The sequence below is a fragment of the Podarcis filfolensis genome (genome assembly GCF_964270895.1).
Source record: "Podarcis filfolensis genome assembly, chromosome: 15".
Taxonomy (NCBI): domain Eukaryota; kingdom Metazoa; phylum Chordata; class Lepidosauria; order Squamata; family Lacertidae; genus Podarcis; species Podarcis filfolensis.
Genome location: NC_139618.1, coordinates 446,069 through 466,067, shown reverse-complemented (window position 1 = coordinate 466,067; position 19,999 = coordinate 446,069). Strand labels below are relative to the sequence as shown.

The 19,999-nt window shown below is 49.3% G+C and overlaps 1 protein-coding gene across 4 annotated transcripts in view; it reads left to right on the top strand.

Moving 5' to 3' along the window:
• Positions 1 to 19,999, top strand: part of FOXN1 (forkhead box N1) — a 50,054-nt gene that overhangs the window by 10,793 nt on the left and 19,262 nt on the right. For 2 of the 4 annotated variants that reach the window (XM_083587296.1, XM_083587297.1), the window contains exons 2-3: positions 13,168 to 13,308; positions 14,939 to 15,445. In XM_083587296.1, the coding sequence (XP_083443422.1) occupies positions 13,189 to 13,308; positions 14,939 to 15,445 (627 nt within the window). In that variant the 5' untranslated portion in view covers positions 13,168 to 13,188. Of the gene's footprint in view, positions 1 to 2,962; positions 3,308 to 13,167; positions 13,309 to 14,938; positions 15,446 to 19,999 lie in introns of those variants that run through there. The other 2 variants (XM_083587294.1, XM_083587295.1) reach the window with 2 other exon arrangements.

Genomic DNA, 19,999 nt, shown 5'->3' with positions numbered 1-19,999 from the left:
GCGGGGCTGGGTCTTCCTGCCCTCCTGATGCCAGGGACTGCCAGCCAGCTCGCCCAGGCCTGCCTTGGCAGGTCCCGGCCAACCTTCTCCCTGCTCGGAGCGAGCGAGAGGCAGCCAGGAGACGAGAGAGAGGAACCTGTTCTCCCAAGAATGTAGCAGCCGCATGCCATTCGTGGAAGGAAATCCCTCCCCGGGTTCCCTGGCTGGCTCACAGGAGAAGAGCCTGCTGGATCGGGCCCCTAGTGGCCCCGCTGGTCCAGCCGCCAGGTGCCTCTTCTGAGCACCAGAGCCCTCTTCCCTCCAGGAACTGGGGTTCAGAGGCACTGCTGCAGAGCCACCTGTGGCTGGGAGCCCCAGTTTCCTTCAGCACAAGGGCACCTTTTCTGACGACTCTGCTCTGTTTATTAAGGGCTGAAGTGCCACAGAGGAGGAGGAGGGAGGGAAGGAGAGAGAAAAAAGCACTTTTAGATGCACCAAGTCCCTACCCCAGCCCGGAGCAAGTCTCTCTGGGAGGCTGCAGTTGCTTACTCACCAGCAGAGCAACTCCTTTGAGGCTCCTTCCCAGCCGATCCTTTGCTTTCCCAGGAGAGGCAAAAAAATCCAGAGATAAGAGGACAGAGACTGAGGTTTGTGAATCATGCAAGGATCTGGGACTCATCTGGGGCTTTTTTAGGTTCAGGAAAGGGCTACCAGAATGATCAAGGGATTCCCCACCGCAGAAAGGTTGTGGCGCTTGGGACATCTTAGTTTGGAGAAAAGGCGAGGGAGAGGGACCGCGAGGGTCATCTAGTCCAACCCACTGCAACGTAGGAATCTTTTGCCCAATATGTCGCTTGAACCCGCAACCCTGAGATTAAGAAGGTTGGGCTCTACCATCTGAGCTAGAGGTGTATAAAAATTATGACTGGCATGGAGAAAGTGGACAGAAGGAAGTTTTCCTCCCTCTCTCATGAGGCTCATGGGCATTCAGTGAAGCTGAATGCTGGAAGATTCAAGATGGATAAAAGAAAGTTGTGCAGAGTTAAACTGTGGAACTCCTTCCCACAGTAGGCAGTGATGGCCAATGACCTAGATGGCTTTAAAAGAGGACTGGGCAGCTCCAGGGAGCGGCAGGATCAATGGCAACATAGTGCACCTTTCTAAGCCATGGGGACATTTGGATTTTGGAGTGAATGTCCGCAGGCACCTCCCACTCTCCCAGATTATTCCCCACAGAAAGAAAGAACCCAATGACCCAGTTTAATTTTTCAAAGGATTTGAGTCCAATCCAGCAGAGTCACTCTGTGCCTTGAAAAGCACCATCGAGTGGAAGGGGGAAACCACTCTTCCAACTTCCTCCTCCAGCTCCATGCACTTTCCAAAGGCGATGGAGGGGAGTTGTGGGCAACTAGGGGCAGCTAGGGGCAGCATAATTGGGGACCCTTGTCTTCAAGGCACCAGTTTTCGCGGGCTAGAGTTCCCTCGGTTGTATCATAAATGATCAAGGGATGTATAAAGTACTGTCAGGGGGCAACGCAATTAAAGCTGAAATAGTTGTGGTTCCTGCATTGCGGCGGGCTGGACTGGATGACCCTGGGTGTCCCAACTCTACAGGCCTATGATCCTATGACTGCAAAAGGAGCAGGAGGACCATGTATGGGAGCCGTAACATACACACTCATCCTCGCCGTCTGCCATGAGTTGCTCATCCCTTTTTAGAAAGCTGGCTGGTGGCCGCCAGCCACGCCGCGAGGTAGCCTTCCCTGCTAATTATGTGCTGCCTGCACCTGAGATGTCTTACTCTCCTACCTGCAGAGCCAGTGGGGGAAGACCTGGGGAGGGAGGGATTGCTTTGGAGAAAAGGTTGCTTTTGGCTTTTTTTCTGGCGGGGATCCATGGTTGGATGGGCCGACTTATGCAGGGATGGGGCAAATTCCTCTCACCTTCAGGTGTCCTGAAGGGCTGTGACTCAGGGGCAGAGCAGCTGCCTTGCATGTAGAAGGTCCCAGGGTCAATTCCTGACAGCATCTCCAGGGAGGGCAGGGAAGGACTCCCTCCCGGAGACCCTGGAGAGCGGCTGCCAGTCAGTGTAGACAATACGCAGACCTATGTTCCTATTTTGGTTTCATAAGGTAAAGGGACCCCTGACCATTAGGTCCAGTCGCGGACGACTCTGGGGTTGGGGCGCTCATCTCGCTTTATTGGCCGAGGGAGCCGGCGTACAGCTTCCGGGTCATGTGGCCAGCATGACTAAGCCGCTTCTGGCAAACCAGAGCAGCGCACGGAAATGCCGTTTACCTTCCCGCTGGAGCGGTACCTATTTATCTACTTGCACTTTGAGGTGCTTTCGAACTGCTAGGTTGGCAGGAGCAGGGACCGAGCAACGGGAGCTCACCCTGTCATTGTGGGGATTTGAACTGCCGACCTTTCGATCGGAAAGTCCTAGGCTCTGTGGTTTAACCCACAGTGCCACCCGCATCCCTTTGGTTTCATACCCTGGTGTATTTGTTGTTGTTGTTTTCTAATTATTCAGTTTCAGATTTCAGATATTCCATTTTATAGGTTTTCAAAAAATCACTAAGGCAAAGAGTCCCAGGACCTGCAGTCACTGGCCGTTAGCCAAGCGTAGTAAGTGAAATGAATTTCCCATCCAGAAGCCACAGACTCCGTTCTGGAAAGCCCTCTCCAGAATCCCAGATCAGTTGGGTCTGACTTTCCCTCACTTTGGAGCGTTACTCTGCACATGCTCCATGACACCTTGTGCCTGACACGCTTCCACACATTCCACAGCTGAGTTCTGGAATCAAGTTCTGGGCCTGAAACCCTGCCCTCCCCACCCCCAGAGCCAACTTAGCTTGTCCTGCTGCTCCCCCCCCCCGCTAAATGACCCCTGGGGGGTTCCCTCCCAGCTCTGCTGTGATCCTGCCCATTCCTTGGCGCTCGCCGCAGCCTGCCAGGCTTTTTTCTCCCGACTCAGCTCCTCAGAACCCGGGTGCGAAAGATTCCCAAACCCGTCCCGCAGATCAAATAAAGGTAATTGCAACGCAGGATGTGGGTGCTTCCCAGTGGGAGGGTAGGAGTGGTCCCAGGTGGGGCAGCAGAGGGAACGCATGAAAGGCACAGCACCAGGCCACACCCGGCATAAAACATGCTGCCGCAGCCAGAGACAGAAACCATTAGGGCGGGTCACGGCACACACCTTCCTCGTAAAAGGAGGAACATGGCAGTGTCCCAGGATGAGCTCACGGGAAGGGAAGGATCCCGGAGGAGGATGAGAAGGTGCAGGAGAGGATGGAGAGGCCTGACACAGTGGACCCTTGGCCCAGAGGTACCCACACTGACCACCAGCGCCAAAACGAAGCAAGATTCTAGTCCTCATGGTTCCAAATTAAATAGGAACATCGGAAGCCGCCTTAGATGTTTGGTGTTGCCTGCGCTGACTGGCGGCAGCAGCATCTCTCCAAGGATTCAGGCAGGGGGGGGGTCTTTTGTCCCAGCCCTGCCTGCAAATTGAACCGGGGGCCTTCTGCATGCAGAGCAGCTGCTCTGCTAAAGCAGCTTTTCCCCCCTGAAAGCGAAGCAAGATTCTAGACCTCAGTGCTCCAGATAAAGTGCTGGTTGATAAGGGGCAGAAGTTTGGAGGAGGAGCTTTGGCTCAAGCACTCCAGGTCCCATCAGTCCCAGCCCCAAGGGATTATGGGAGTTGTAGTCTAGTTGCAAGAAGAGGGCAAAAAGTGAGCACGTCAGCCACCAGGGATGGAAGGGTTTGCCCTTCTCTCATTCGCCCCCAGTCTTAAATTCAGGATCTTCACATTTCTGTGGAAATATGGAGATTGTTGTTACCACATTCACTCGAACCCAGTGCTCACCTTTTTTTGGCCAGATTACGTTGCGAAAATTAAGATCCACATTAAATTCGATGGCACATTTGCATTTGCCAGCAAATACTTTTGGGGGTTTCAAGGTTCTGAAAATTGAGGTGCACTTTGGATCTGATGGCGCATTAGACTCGAGTAAATACGGTATTTAATCCTCAGCAATTTAGTGCAAATTTCTCTCAATTGACACCATTTTGACTAGCATACTCTTGGATGCAAGCCGCTTTTCCGTTTTAAAGGCCATTTTCACGGATGTCTTCAGTTTCATGCACACACACACACACACACACACACACACACACCCCACACACAGCTTGTTCATTTCTGCAAACTCTGCTTGGTTGGCGAATGTGATAGCTCAGCTAATAGAGCATGAAACTCTTAATCTCAGGGTTGTGGGTTCAAGTTCCACATTGGATGAAAGTTTCCCACATTGCAGGGGGTTGGACTAGATGACCCTTAGGGTCCATTTCAACTCTGCAATTCTTTGATAAAGTGGGAGTTAATGTTTTTGTTTGTTATGCAATGTTGTGTTTTTAGATTGTAAACTACCCTGTGATTCTCAAAGGAAGGGAGGTGTACAAAGTTAATTAACAGCAACAGCAGCAGCAATTTTATTTATTTGTTGAATTTATTGAACATACCCACCGCCCTTCGTTTGAGAATCACAGGGCAGTTTACAGCATAAAAATTTGGCTTTAAGTGTCAGCTGAATCTGAATTCTGCTCCATCCCTGCTTGCTCTAAAGCAGCCTTTCTCCACCTGTGGGTCCCCAGATGTTGTTGGACTACAACTCCCATCACCCCTAGCTAGCAAGGCCAGAGCTCAGGGATGATGGGAGTTGTAGTCCAACAACATTTGGGGACCCACAGGTTGAGAAGGGCTGCTCTAAAGCATCGTGGAGACGACACCTGTTCCCCTTTCCAGCCTTTCCCCGGAGAGGACCGACAGTTAAACTACTCTGGAAATTGTAGTTCTCCAAAAAGGGGCCTCCTAACACCTCGCAGCATCACCCCCCACAAACTACACTTCCCAGGATTCTCTGAGAGAAGCCATGTGCTTTAAATGAAGGGTGTGAGAACGCAAGAACATCAGAAGATGTGGCCCATCTAGTCCAGCACCCTGCTCTCCCAGGGGCCAACCAGAAGTCCCCAAGCAGGATCTGAGCCCAAGAGCATCACTCTCCCCTCCTGGGGTTTCCAGAATCTGGTATTCAGAAGTATCACTGCCTCCAACTATGGAGACCCAGAGCATAGCCATTCTGGCTAGCAGCCTTCAACAGCCCTCTCTTCCTCCAAGAATTGTTTAATCCTCTTTTAAAGCCATCCAAGCTGGTGGGCTTCATTGCGTCCTGTGGAAGGGAGTTCCATAGTCCAACTCTTTGCTGCGTGAAGAAGGACATCCTTTGGTCTGCCCTGAATTTTCCAATATTCAGCTTCACTGATGCCCTGAGCTCTCTCCCAAGTAGATCCTTGGAAAGTAATAAACGTAAGTTGGCCGCATCTATTAGTTTCAACGGTTCTACTCTGAGGAGGACTAGCAGTGGCAACTAACCTGCATGTCATATGACTGTTGGCTGAGACTGAATTTTTTCTCTTTTTTAAAAAAGTAATATTTATTGAATTTTCCACTTTTATCATATTCACATTTTGTTACATAATTCTACAGCTTCAGTACTCTATAAGAGCACCGACTTCCTTCCCTCCCTCTTTCTGACTTCCACATATCTTTCTATATTCTTCGCATTTCTATATATTTACCTTCTATCTTATTACAGTATTTCACCTTGTTATCGGTAAATCAGTTCCTTATATTTACATTACAAAACATTTCCATTCAAGCCTACAGACGTTTTCAAATGTTTACAATTGTCTGAATTTTCTCAATGCAACCCATTTCTCCAAAGATTGTGGGTTGATGCTGCTTTAAATGCAGATGGCGTCCGGACGCGGCCTGCTATTGGATCGGCCGCTGCCCGTCACTGGTTCTGGTCCCGCCTACCGCTGGGGCTGCCTGTCGCCCACCTTACTAGCCCCAATGGGCACCAGCAGCCACCTGCTCCAGAACAGAACAGAGCACATTGGCAGAGGAAATCGTGCGCCACAGGAATCTCTCCTCAAGGTATGCAAAGATCTCCCTGAGATACACTTGAGGCGCACCACATTGGCTTTTTTCAAATGACAGGTTGCCAGGACCATCTCACTCCCTATTGCAGGCGAAGACATTGCAACACTTAATTGTACAGGAGGATGGAGTTAGGCTGGCCAGCCGGCCTGCTAGGAATGACCTGTTTCCCAGTGCTGTGGTGTTGATCCATGATTACACACACACTTCAACCCCATGATCATTTTTTTTCTTTTCCATTTTATAATATACGTTCACATCATAACACTACCCTATACATCCCTGGCTCTTTAGACAGCATCTTAAAAAGCATAGACATCACCTTGCCAACAAAGGTTCGTATAGTTAAAGCTCTGGTTTTCCCAGTAGTGATGTATGGAAGTGAGAGCTGGACCATAAAGAAGGCTGATCGCCAAAGAATGGATGCTTTTGAATTCTGGTGCTGGAGGAGACTCTTGAGAGTCCCATGGACTGCAAGAAGATCAAACCTCTCCATTCTTAAGGAAATCAGCCCTGAGGGCTCACTGGAAGGACAGATCCTGAAGCTGAGGCTCCAGTACTTTGGCCACCTCATGAGAAGAGAAGACTCCCTGGAAAAGACCCTGGTGTTGGGCAGTGGCGTAGCGTGGGGGGTGCAGGGGGGGCCGGCCGCACCGGGCGCAACATCTGGGGTTAGGGCAAATCCATGGGTTAGGGGGCGCAAATCCACGGGTTAGGGGGCGCAAATCCACAGGTTAGGGGGGCGCAAATTACTTGCCTTGCCCCGGGTGCTGACAACCCACGCTACGCCACTGGTGTTGGGAAAGATGGAGGGCACAAGGAGAAGGGGACGATGGAGGACGAGATGGTGGGACAGTGTTCTCAAAGCTACCAGCATGAGTTTGACCAAACTGTGGGAGGCAGTGGAAGACAGGAGGGCCTGGCGTGCTCTGGTCCAGGGGGTCACGAAGAGGCGGACACAACTAAACAACTCAACAACAAATACATCCCTGGCTCTTTAGAGCCTGTCAATTTCCTTCCCTCCCACCTCATGGCTTTCAAAATTAACCTTTATATCATTGCGTTTTGCACGTTTTCCAGTTCTCGTTACATACATTATAAAATAACTCAAAATTTAAATACAGTGGTACCTTGGGTTACAGACGCTTCAGGTTACAGACTCCGCTAACCCAGAAATATTGCCTCGGGTTAAGAACTTTGCTTCAGGATGAGAGCAGAAATTGTGCAGCAGCGGCTGCAGGAGGCCCCATTAGCTAAAGTGGTGCTTCAGGTTAAGAACAGTTTCAGGTTAAGAACGGACCTCCAGAACAAATTAAGTTCTTAACCCGAGGTACCACTGTAAATATAGAAAGGTAGAAAATTTCTCGTTGCAAGTCTTCAGACAACCCTGCTAGTGATGTTAATTGCTTACAATAATCTTTCAGATAGCGTATAAATGTGCCCCAGTCCTTTTGGAATGCTTGATCTTGCTGGTTTCGGGTTTTTCCCGCCAGCTTCACCAATTCTGCATAGTCCATCATCTTCATCAGCCACTCTTCTTTTGTTGGTACTTCTTCTTGTAAAGAATGCTTGCCGCAGTTGTTGCATACATAAACAATCTTTTACCTTCCCTTGGTATCTCTTCAGCCACTATACCCAATAAAAAGGCTTCTGGTTTTTCAACAAAAGTATTTTTCAACATTTTCTTTAACTCATTATATATCTTTTCCCAGAAAGCCTTTACCTCTTTACAAGTCCACCACATGTAGTAAAAGATACCTTCCTTTACATTTCCAGCACTCATTAGTTCTTGTCTTATACATTTTGGCAAGTTTAGCTGGTGTTAAATACCATCTATATATCATTTTCATAACATTTTCTTTAAGTGCACTGCATGCAGTAAAATTAACACCTTCCTGCAGCATTACTGTTTAAGCTGTTAACATGAAGCAGAAACCACATCAAAGAAAAGGAGAGACGTAACTAGCCTCTTCTGGGTGATTTGTCTGCTTTCTCCGGCTTCTGTTATCGCCACCCCTGCTACCAACTCGAAAGCCATGTTATCACGCCATTCACTTGCTGGAGCAAAGAGTCACTTAGCCTGGCACTCTGAGAGATGACCTGTGAAAAGGATTGAGGGGTCTTAGTGGACCACAAAGGTAACATGAGGCAACAGTGTGATGCAGCAGCAAAAAAAGCAGATGCAATTCTAGGCTGCCATCAAGAGACGTCTAGTGTCCAGATCTAGGGAGGTAGTAGTATCACTCTGTTCTGCCTTGGTCAGGCCCTGCCTGGAGTCCTGTGTTCAGTTCTGGGCACCCCAGTTAAAAAATGACATTTGCAAGGTGGAAGGTGTGTAGAGGAGGGCAACCAAGATGATCAAGAGTCAGGAAGTGAAGCCTGATGAGGAACGGTTGAAGGCGCTGGGTATGTTTAGCCTGGAAAAGAGGAGACTGAGAGGAGATAGAGCCATCTTCAAATATCTCAAGGGCTGTCACCTGGAGGAGGAAGCAAGCGTGTTTTCTCCTGCTCTGGAGGGTAGGACTCGAACCCAGGGCTTCAAGTTGCAAGAAAGGATTTTCTGACTAAACATCAAGAAGAAATTTCAACAGTTCAACGATGGAATGATCTCCCTTGGAAGGTGGTGGACTCTCCTTCCTTGGAGGTTTTCACCCAGAGATTGTCTGGGATTCTTCAGCTCTGCTTCCTGCAATTGCAGGGGGTTGGACTAGATGTCCCTCAGGGGTCCATTCCAACTGCACGATTCCATGAAAACACCAGGGATGTTCTGGGCACGTGCGGAAATCCAAAGGTGGAGCCTTTCACACCACCAGGCAGGAATACATACTTTGTGGGCCAAACCTGCCGCAATCTGGATCTGATGGAGATCAGAGACAAGGTGTTTTGACTCAGGAATCCAGAGGCCAACTATTCCCCCACCTCGCCCTCCTGGGCCCGTCCCCACCCAGCTGCTGACTCAACCCCTGAACCCCACCCTGGAAGGCTCAAAGGTGCCGCACAAAGCTGCCTCCTCCTCCTCCTCCTCCTCTTCTGAGGTCATGCAGAGCCTGTGTTGCTGTGGCTGCAAAAAAGGGAATCTGCCGTGGTTTGTTTTGTGGCTGCTGTTGAGGCTCTTATCTCTCCCACCACGGAGCCTCCCTTGCTGATCCCACAAGGCCGTCTGCCTGGTTCTCCAGCCACACTCTTTGCTAGAGAGACAGTGCGGTGTAGTGGTTAGAGGGTCAGGCTAAGGCCTGGGTAGAGAGCAGGGTTTGAATCCTCCCGCTCAGCCACGAAGCTCTCACTGGGTGAGCCTGGCCCAAGTTATTGCCTCTCCACCTGAGCTACCTCGCAGGGCTGTTGGAGGGATTAAAGCATGAGGAGAAGAATCATGTATTCCCCCTCCTGCTCCTGGGAGAAAAATGCAGTAAATGAGGAAATGAGATGCAACTTGATGGTGGTGGTACCATCTAGAATCAGAGGATTGTGGAGATGGAAGGGACCCGCCAGGATATCCCAGCTAAAGAATCCTGGTGTGGAGGTGATTTGGGGTCCTATTCCAACGCTCTGGCTCTTCCTCGAACCAAGAGGCATCGGAGTGAATGCCAGAAGGAAGGAAGGGGGGTTGGGAAGACGGTGATTTAGTGCTTTGGGGAAGGGGTGGGGGAGAAGGGGGAAGATCAGAAACACCGGTGTCAACCTGGGATCACGCACCTCCTCGGAGGCATGTAGAGCAGAGGATGAATTACGAATTGGGGATCATCCAAACACGCCGCCTTCCAGTGAAAGTTGATCTCAGCCTCCGGGGACACGGGAGGCCTGCTCAGGAGCAGCCGCACCTGGCATCCAGCACAGCAGCGGTGCAAGATGCGCGAGGGCCATGCGCCGGCAGAGAGGTGTTGCCAGAATAGCGGCCCTCGGGAATCCAAGAGCGAGAACGAAACGGGGGCCGGGTTCAGCCCTGGCTCGCTGACGGGACCCGTCAGTCACGCAAGCGAAGGAGTTTGGCCAGCGTCGCCTCTCCAAGCGCTTTCCACTTCCTTGATTTTTTCAAAGCAGGCATCTAATCCGAGGGGAAGTGGCGATGGCCATGCACCATTTGCAGAGTGCGGCGGAGACACGGGGCTTTGGTCGTTGGTCAGGAGCAATCTCAGCCTTGGCTGGCTCCCATCTGTCCTGCTAGAAACTCAAGCAGCCATGCCTTTGCTCTCCTAAGTGGGGTTGCGCCTCCAAACCCTGGAAAAATACCGCAATGCCATTATGTGAATCTATGGCGCGACCTCGTTTGGAAGAGCTTGTGCGGTTCTGGTCACCTTTGCACAAACAGGAGACGCACTTTATGAGAGGTGCTGAGAATGGGACCTAAAAATATGCTATGCAGCCCATGCTGTAGGCCAGCAATAGGTGGGAGCTGTGATGCTGCTTGCCTTAAACCTTGGTGGTATGCACCCATTGCTGGATCCGGCCAAAGGGGACCACCGACTCCAGCATCCTGTTTTCATGGTGGCCAACCGGTCGGGTGCCTCTACTGGGAAACCTGCAAGCAGGATTTGAGCCCAAGGGCCTTCTCCCCTCCTGCGGTTTCCAGACCAGTTGCATGCAGTCAGTGGACTAGGGGTGCGCGGCTGGTCCCCTAAATGTTCCTGCTAAATAAGAGTAGTAGAAGAAGAAGAGTTTGGATTTGATCTCCCGCTTTATCACTTCCCGAAGGAGTCTCAAAGCGGCTAACATTCTCCTTTCCCTTCCTCCCCCACAACAAACACTCTGTGAGGTGAGTGGGGCTGAGAGACTTCAGAGAAGTGTGACTGGCCCAAGGTCACCCAGCAGCTGCAGGTGGAGGAGCGGAGACGCGAACCCGGTTCCCCAGATTAGGAATCCACCACTCTTAACCACTACACCACACTGGCTTTAAAGTATTAAAGCCTGGTGCCTCTTGCCCAAATTCCTGGCTTAGGAAGGGAGGCACATTGCTTATGCACGCAACCACAGGACATCGGGATGCCACACGTGTGTGACATCAGCCCCCACAATTGCCCTCGCAAGCTGGAACCTCTGGCAGCCCTAACTTGTCCCCCTACTAAATATTTCACCACATGCCACTGTCCCAGATCCCTGTTCAGAAGCACGCTGCTTCCGACTGTGGAGAAGAGCCATTGTTGACATCGATAGCCCTCTCCTCTTCCATGGATTTCTCCAGTCCTCTTGCATAATAATAATAATAATAATAATAATAATAATAATAATAATAATTTTAAAATTGACTGTTAGGAAGGTAGCTTACAAATCTGGTTGCCCTTACCACAGTTCCATCGAGTTTTCTAGCATTCACGTCTGGTTTTTTTTCCTTTTCCCCTTTTCCTAATTTTAAGGCGGTGCCATCTTCTCTTATCAATTGCATAAATGGCTCATTAACTTGTTCTTTACAAAGCACTCATCCTTGCAAACAGGAGTGTGGCGAGTGAAATGAAATAAGTTCCCTGTGGAAAACCCCAGAGCGTCAAATCTAGGCAAAGGAGAGGGCAGGGCCCTTGGGCGTTTTTGTTAGGGAGCAGAGAGAGATTCACTCGGTTCGCAACCTGAAAACAAACTGAATGTGTGAATGCAGCTGTCTCGTAACAGTTGCATTCCTCCAAACATTGTGGTGTGGTTTTCCAGCGAAGTGGGGGAGAGAAATGTGTGTTATTAGAGGAAATAAGATAAAGGATGCTTCTGGGGGAGGTTCTTTCAAAAATCCATATATTAAGTAAAATGTGTGCATGTGTACATTGAGGAGAAATTTGCACAGAAAATGCTGATGAATCTCCATCCGGATTTTTGTTTAGAAAGGTTACAAGCAGATGTAGAAACCAAGCAAAACCAAACTGCCCTGTGGCCCCAAGAAATCTGGGGCACCCTCCTCGTGGGCCCTGTCAGTCTCCCGCAACTTTTGCCCAGATTTTGCACCCAAAGGGTTTATCTCTGGAAGTTCCAGCCTCATCTATCAGTTTCGGATTAAACAAAGAGGCAGGGTTGTAAAAATGCTAAAAAGGCTCTTTTGTAGTTCAAAGGGGGTGGTGGGGGTGGGGAAAAAAGGATGTTTTATCATGAGTAAGTTCTGCTGAAATGTTTGCCGCCCAGGGGGATCAGCAACGGAAACCGGGTGTAAAAGCCCCGGGAGGTTCAGAGATTGCGAGGAAGGCATTCCAGGCGAAATAAAAAAAGTTTGCAGGTGCCTCTCTGGATTGTCAGAGGTGCCGGCTGCATTCTGCTCCCCTTACAAGAGCCGTAAAGCAGTCGCCTTTCCATCCCAGGTTTCGCAAAGGAGAGCTCAAAGTCGCCGGAGCCAACTCTTCTTAAATATCAAGAAGTAGGCAGTTTTGGGGGATTCAAAGCCGCTTGTCTGGCCAGGGTTGTGGGCTTCTGCAGGTGGCAATGGTGGGCTTTTGCTCTATTTATATGCTCTTGTATGGCGCTTTGATGGAAAGTGGATAGGAAAATCCTTTTATTCCACTCTCACAAAGTTACAACGCAGGGTCATCCCCTGAATATTCAGGACTGGGGAAAGAAAGACCTCCTTCGTGCAGAGAAGAGTTGGACTGTGGAACTCCCTGCCACAGGAGGCAGTGATAGCCGCCAACCTGGGTGGCTTTAAAAGGGAATTGGACGAATTCATGGAGGAGGAGATGAGTCTTGATGGCTGCTAGGCTTGATGGCTCAGCTGTGCCTCCCCAGCTGGAGGCAGTGATGCTTCTGTATCCCAGTTGCTTGTGCTTGGATCTGCTAGGGGACTTCCCTTTTGGGCATGGGGCTGCCCCCCTGTGAGGTGGGCAAGTGGCCTGATCCAGAAAGGCTCTCCTGGTGCACTTATGGAACCTCCATTCCCAGGGGCAGTCTACCCCGAGTCCTAGCTACTGATGGGCATTTGACTACTGTGAGAACAGGATGCTGGACTAGATGGGCCATGGGCCTGATCCAGCAGCCTCTTCTTACCTCCTGAACCCACCACCTGGCAGAGGAACAACTGAGCGAAAATTCACCCCCTTGTCCCGTCAAAACCAACAGGACCAGGGACAGCCATCCTCTTGATTTCAGGGAGATGGAAGCCCAGCTCCTTTCCTTGGGATCAGAGGCACTGAAGTGCATCCTGTTGTGAAGCTCAGAAAGTCTCCAATTCATCTGAGGTCATGTATTTATTTCCCCGCCTGGCTGTTTTTCTCTGTTGAAACAGGATTCTTGGCTGGCGTCGGTGATGGTTTCACTGCTCCAAGACCAATCTAGCATTACCTTTTCGCCTTCGGATTCTCTGGACAGCAACCCACACGGCAACCGGATGCAGACCCATGACAATTCGGGGTCCCCCATCCAGCAGGTGAGAATCCTAGAAGGGACCCCTGGAGGCCATTTAGTCCAGCCCCCTGCAATGCAGATGAGAATGGCCATGCGTTTTCTTCCCCGCTTGACCTGTGTCAACCCAGAAGAGGGGTTCCTGCTGGACATCAGCTCCCAGCCCGCCTGACCATTGGGGCCACGGTGGCTGATGGGAACTGGAGTCTGTTGACATCACGTAATGAGCCAGCGTTGCCTAGTGGTTAGAGTGTCGGACTAGAACCCAGGAGAGACCAGGGTTCAAATCTCCCACTCAGCCATGAAGCTCACCTTGATTGTTGTGAGGATAAAAAGGAAGGGACCCCAAGGCTCACCTGCCCAAGTCAGGAATCTCCCCTAGGTCTAGGGGGTGTTTTGCCTGTGGAGTTTATGGTGTGCTCACCATAGAGTTTGACATACTTATCTTGTAGGGATGGTTGGGAATAGTGCCCAGCTGGATTTGGGTTTTTTTGGGGGGGGATAGACTGGATGTGGAGTTATTGCCTGGGTAGTCCGGGACTCCCTACCTTGTGATGCCGTTGGGGAAAGAACCTGGGACCTTCTACCTGCCAGGCATCTGCTCTCACAGTGACCTAACCCTCCTCAAAGGTGTTTGGTGGCTTTCAGGCAGGGGCGTCGCAAGGGGGGTGCGGTTCGTCCGAGGTGTCATGCCGGGGTGTGTGTGTGTGACAAAATCCCTCTGGGTGGATCGTTATGGCGGCGCTTGCACCCCCAGCAGGAGGATTTTTGCGATTGGCACGATCGTCGTTGGGAAAATCCGTCTGCTAATCGTGCAAATACGGCCAGCTATCAGCCTGGCACCCCCGGCCGGCGGTGTTTGCACCCCCAAGTGGCCGGCGCTTGCATCCCCGGTGGGCGGTTTTATGCGATCGGCAGTCAGATTTTCGTGATCAGTGGCCGGCGCTGGTACCCCCGGCGGGCGATGCTTGCACCTCCATCTGGCGGCGCTGATACGGTTCCATGTGATCGCCAGTTGGATTTGCATGATCTGTGGCCGTACAGTGGTACCTCGGGTTAAGAACTTACTGTATTTTTCGCTCTGTAAGACGCACCAGACCACAAGATGCATCTAGTTTTTGGAGGAGGAAAACAAGAAAAAAAATATTCTGAATCTCAGAAGCCAGAACAGCAAGAGGGATCGCTGCGCAGTGAAAGCAGCAATCCCTCTTGCTGTTCTGGCTTCTGGGATAGTTGTGCAGCCTGCATTCGCTCCATAAGACGCACACACATTTCCCCTTACTTTTAGGAAGGAAAAAGTGAGTCTTATAGAGCAAAAAATACAGTAATTCGTTCCAGAGGTCCGTTCTTAACCTGAAACTGTTCTTAACCTGAAGCACCACTTTAGCTAATGAGGCCTCCTGCTGTGCTGCCAGAGCACAATTTCTGTTCTCATCCTGAAGCAAAGTTCTTAACCCAAGGTACTATTTCTGGGTTAGCGGAGTCTGTAACCTGAAGCATCTGTAACCTGAGATACCACTGTATCTGTTTCGCGCCAACCCTCCCTTTAAAAAGCTCAACAACTCGGTGATGGTTTCACTGCTCCAATGTTCCCAAAAATTGCAAAAAAAAATCACACTGGGTACCACCTGACCTTGCTATGCCTCTGCTTTCAGGAGACCCCGGGCTTCTGCTGCCCATCGTATGATGGCGAGGCCCGGACCGAGAGGACACACTCGGAGTCCTCCCCGAGCTCCAGCACCTCCTCCCCGCCCCCTGAACACATCTACGGGAGGTTCTCCGCTGGCCAAGGTGCCCCGGCTGAGCAGGAAGCCTTCAAGGTCCCTTCCGGCGCCGCTGAGAAGTTCAGGCACTACAGCTATGAGGAGAGCGCGGCCGGCACCTGTGGCCGGTTCAAGAGCTCCCTCCGCAACACCCCTTTCCACCCTTACAAGAGGCAGTTCCCTGAGGAGACCTTCCCAGAAGCTCAGCAGGCCCTGGCCATGGATGGACACCTGTTCAAGGCAGCCAGCATGGAGGGCTTTGAGGAGATGTGTGGGCCCACCATGACCAGGGAAGCGGAGATGTATCTGGCACACCTTCCCAGCCTCTCCTCCGAGCCGGCCTGGTGCAACGGCCTGCAGTATGCCAACGCTGGGCAGGAACATCACCCCCAGGCTATGGTGAGTTGGGCTCGTTCTAATTAAATGGCGGCATTCCTTAGGAGGTGGGTTTGAATTAGGTTATGCTCAGGGGTCCCCACTCTACGGTTCTATGCTTCCATGACCTCAGAAGGTGGTGGACTCTCCTTCCTTGGAGGTTTTGAAGCAGAGGTTGGGTGGCCACCTGCCAGGGATTCTTCAGCTGTGATTGCAGCGGGTTGGACTGGATGACCCTCAGGATCCCTTCTGGATAAAAAATTTTTACAGTTATTACATCCACCAAAATGATCAACGGGATGGGGAAAGGGTTGCAGCATTTAAGGCTTATTAAGAGTCAAGGAAGACGCAAGATGATAGCTGGCCTCCGTCTGTCTCGACAGACAATGGAGGAGTGTGCCTTTGGGGGTGAAGTCGAAGCGTCTGAGAGTTGCAGCACATGGCAGAGGTATAGAAAACCACGCAGGCTGTGAAGAAAGTGCACAGCTCAGTGGAGATGTCAGTGCTGTGTGCAGCAGCCGTGAAAAATGCAAACGCCGTGCTAAGGATCATTAGGAAAGACGTTGGAAAGAAAACTGCCAATATCATAATACAAATCTCTAGTGCGATCGGATTTGTGCCCTGGCTGCCTCCCCTCTAAAGTATATTGTAGAGCTGGAAAGGGTCAGAAAAGGGCCAAATGGTCGAGGGGAGGAAGTGACTCCCCTATGAAGAAAGATCACAGCATTTGGGACTTTTCAGTTTAGAGAAGTAGTGATTAAGAGGCGACATGGTTTAAGTTTGTAAAATGATAAACTTGGCCTGGAGAGAGTAGATAGAGAGAAGTTTTCCTCCCTCTCTCATAACACTAGAATTCCTGGACATCCCATGAAGCTGAATGCTGGGATGTCCAGGTGAGACGAAAGAGAAGTCTTTCTTCACTCAAAGTTAAACTGCGGAACTCCCTGCTGCTGCGGGAGACAGTGATGGCCACCAACTTGGATGGCTTTGAAATAGGCTTAGGCGAATTCATGGAGAAGCAGCACGGCTTCTGAATACCAGTTTCTGGAAGCCTCCGGAAAGGAGAGGGTTTGGATCCTGAAGGCAGGTTGCTCAAAACGGGCATCTGGTTGGCCACCGTGAGAGCAGGAGGCTGGACCAGGGAGGCTCCCACTGGCCTGATCCTGCAGGCTGCACTTCTGGTCTTCTTAGGCGCCCAAAGCTGTTTCAAAGAGACCACCCCCGAAAGCGGCACATCCACACACTCCTCTCTCTGTTTAACTTTCGGTCTTAGGCTCTACAGACTGGCCAAAGAAAAGAGAGGAAAAGAGATGCACTATACTCATTAATTAAGACATTTTAAAATCACTTGCTGCTTTAATTAGAGGTGTAACAGTCACAAGGTCTCCTGGCTGGCAAGACGCATTCTGGAGTTGCACAGGATTGCAAAGGAGTCGCCAGCTGCCAAACCTTCTCTGTACAGTACATTCCGTCTGCAACTGCAGCAGAATCCGTGCGAAAGGTGTTTCTTAGAGACACCAAAAGAGTCCGATGGCCCTTTCCCAGCGACCAATCTCTGGGCTTCTCCACCCTCCCGCTTGCCCCATCCAGGCCTAGAAAGCAGGAGTCTGAGTTGCCTTCCATTTGTCCAACGCTTTTCCTATTTTCTTTTCTTCTTCTTTTTTGCCCCCCCCCCCCATTTTTTAAATTTTTTTTTATTCACATACGATATGATCTCTTTATTGTCATTGTCCCATACAGAACAATGAAATTGAAAAATCTACATAAGACATTCAAAACACCCTAAAAACTCTGAAACCCCATTTTAAAATACAATATACTCCTATAGAGACTCCTTATACTGCGTTTAAAACCAGAATTGCATTTGGGTAGAAACTGTTTCTCAGGTAGCTAGTCCTGGTCTTTATAACCCTGTACCTTCTTTATATACATTCTTTACAACAAACAACTCCAAACTAAGCAGACAACTCCAAAATAAAATCATATGTAGCAAAACCATAAGTCTCATGTTTTCATTTACACTGAGCTCCTCTCTGATACCTTTACTTGATATTTCTTGCTGCTTTCTGCTCTCCTTATAGAATCTTTATGAAAATTTAAATCTCTTAAATGCTATACAAATCTTTAACAATTTCAATTAATCCCTTCACCTCTCTCCCTGCAGCCCAGCACTTCCCTCCACAAGTGTGTGATCTTCTTTACCTACTATTATTTTTGTTATTGTTGCGTTATTCAATTTATTTGTTATCCCATCCTTGATATATTATTACCCTATCTCCTTGCGCCTTTTAAACTTTTCCATGTTAATTTTTAAACTCCAGCTCTGACTTTTTTCATTGGATATATATGTATGTGTGTGTGTGTGTGTGTGTGTGTGTGTGTGTGTGTGTGTGTATATATATATATATATATATATATATATATATATATAGTCCAATGCTTTTCTAGGTATGCATCCAAGCGGTTTTGCCTTTGGAAAACCTGCTAGATGGGAACAAATGTTATTGTGCAAAAAACCCAATTGCCGTTTCTTCCCCAAACCAGGCGGTGTTGACAGCCACCATCTTGGATGGCTTTAAAAGAGGGTTAGATAAATTTAGGGAGGTTGTCAGTGGCTGCTAGTGGGGATGGCCGCACTCTGCCTCCACAACCGGTGGAAGGAAATGCCTCTGAATTCCAGTTTCTGGGAACCGAGCGAAGGAAGAGGGCTCTTGTGTCCAGCTTGTGGTCTTCGTTTGGGGGCATCTGGGTGGCCCCAGATGAGGACAGGAGGTTAGACTAGACACAGGCTTCCTCAAACTCAGCCCTCCAGATGTTTTTGGCCTACAACTCCCATGATCCCAAGCTAGCAGGACCCAGTGGTCAGGGATGATGGGAATTGTAGTCTCAAAACATCTGGAGGGCCGAGTTCAAGGAAGTCTGGACTAGAGGGTGCCCCTCTGGCCTCATCCCGCTGCTACCTGCTTCTGATCCTGTTATTGTTGAATGGCACCCCAGTTTCTGACCAGTGCGAGATTCTGGGGTACCACCATTTGTGTTTCCTTTTGGAAATGAAGCAGAGCGGAGACTGTGGTGTCTTTATGATATATGTCTCTGAAGACGATTTGGGAACTTTAGCTGGTGTAGAATTCGATGGCCAGGTTGCTCACCGGAACAAGGCGGTTTGAGCACATTACATTGGCGATCCTAGTCTGATCGCACTGGCTACCAGTTAGTTTCCAGGCTCAGTTCAAAGTGCTGGTTTTGACCTATAAAGCCTTAAAGGGCTCAGGGTCACAGTATCTCAAGGCCCGCCTCTTTCCAGATGAACCTTCCCAGACCCTGAGATCATCTTCTGAGGCCCTTCTTCATGTGCCACCTTCTCAAAAGGTTCCGGGAAGGCTTCTCCTCAGGGAAGTTCACCTGGTGCCTTCAGTATACACCTTCAAGCGCCAGGCAAAAACGTTCCTTTTTAACCAGGCCTTTGGTTGATTTGATTGACATCCTATGCCCTTTTAAAATGTGGTTGTTGTTTCTTTTGGTGGAGGGAGAATTATTGGGTTGTTGTCTTTATTTTGATTATGTATTTTGTGGTTTTATATTTTGATTTTATTCTGTGAACTGCCCTAAGACCTCCTTGTATCGGGCGGTATATAAATTCAATTATTATTAATAATAATAATTAATAATAATATGGCTTGTTTACACATGTACAACCTGGAGGAGTTTCCAGCAATTTAGGGAAGCTTTTAATGTTTGACGAACTATTCTATTTTAATATTTTGTTGGAAGCCGCCCAGAGTGGCTGGGGAAACCCAGCCAGTTGGGTGGGGTATAAATAAGAAATTATTATTATATTATTATTACACCCAAAAATGGTCTTGCTGCTCCCATAGCAGCAGTCAAACAGAAATCAAATACGGCTCTCAAACGTTGCTGTGGCTCTTTCCCCCGGTTGCTGTTTTACTTCTAGGTCACATTACTGCCCATCCCTTTGCACATCACCAGGAGGTTAGTCTGGCTATTCCAAGAATTAGGAGCCTTCATTGGAGTTTAACACTTGCTGGATGCAGGGATTAGAAGGGTCTTTGCATACAGTCTACTTCCCCCAAACTCATAACATTAGAGTGGAAGAATCTGGACGTTTCAGTTTTTCATTTTTCCATCTTTCAGCCCAATTTGCTTCATTTCTTCATCAGCTTGCAATTTTTTTAATACTAAAAAAAAACTACATTTCTGTGCCTTTTTCTCCCAATAGACACTTTTCTACATAAACACATTTCCCAGCAAGCCGTTTCCACTAACAGAACACATCTTTGAGCTTTATTTTAACTCACATAAACATTTGGCAGCCACTTTCCCCTAATACATGCATTCGGCTTGCAATTTTTATTTTGCACGACATGATTCAGAATTTCAAAGCCCCAAAGCCATCGATAGCCCTCTCTTCTTCCATGAATTTGCTTGAACTTTTAAAGCCATCCCAGTCGGCCTCCTGCTGGAGTGAGTTCCGCTGTTTATTTATGGGGTTCATGAAAAAGTCCTGTCTTTTATCGGCTCTGAATCTTCCAACACTCACCTTCATGTCCATGAGCTCAA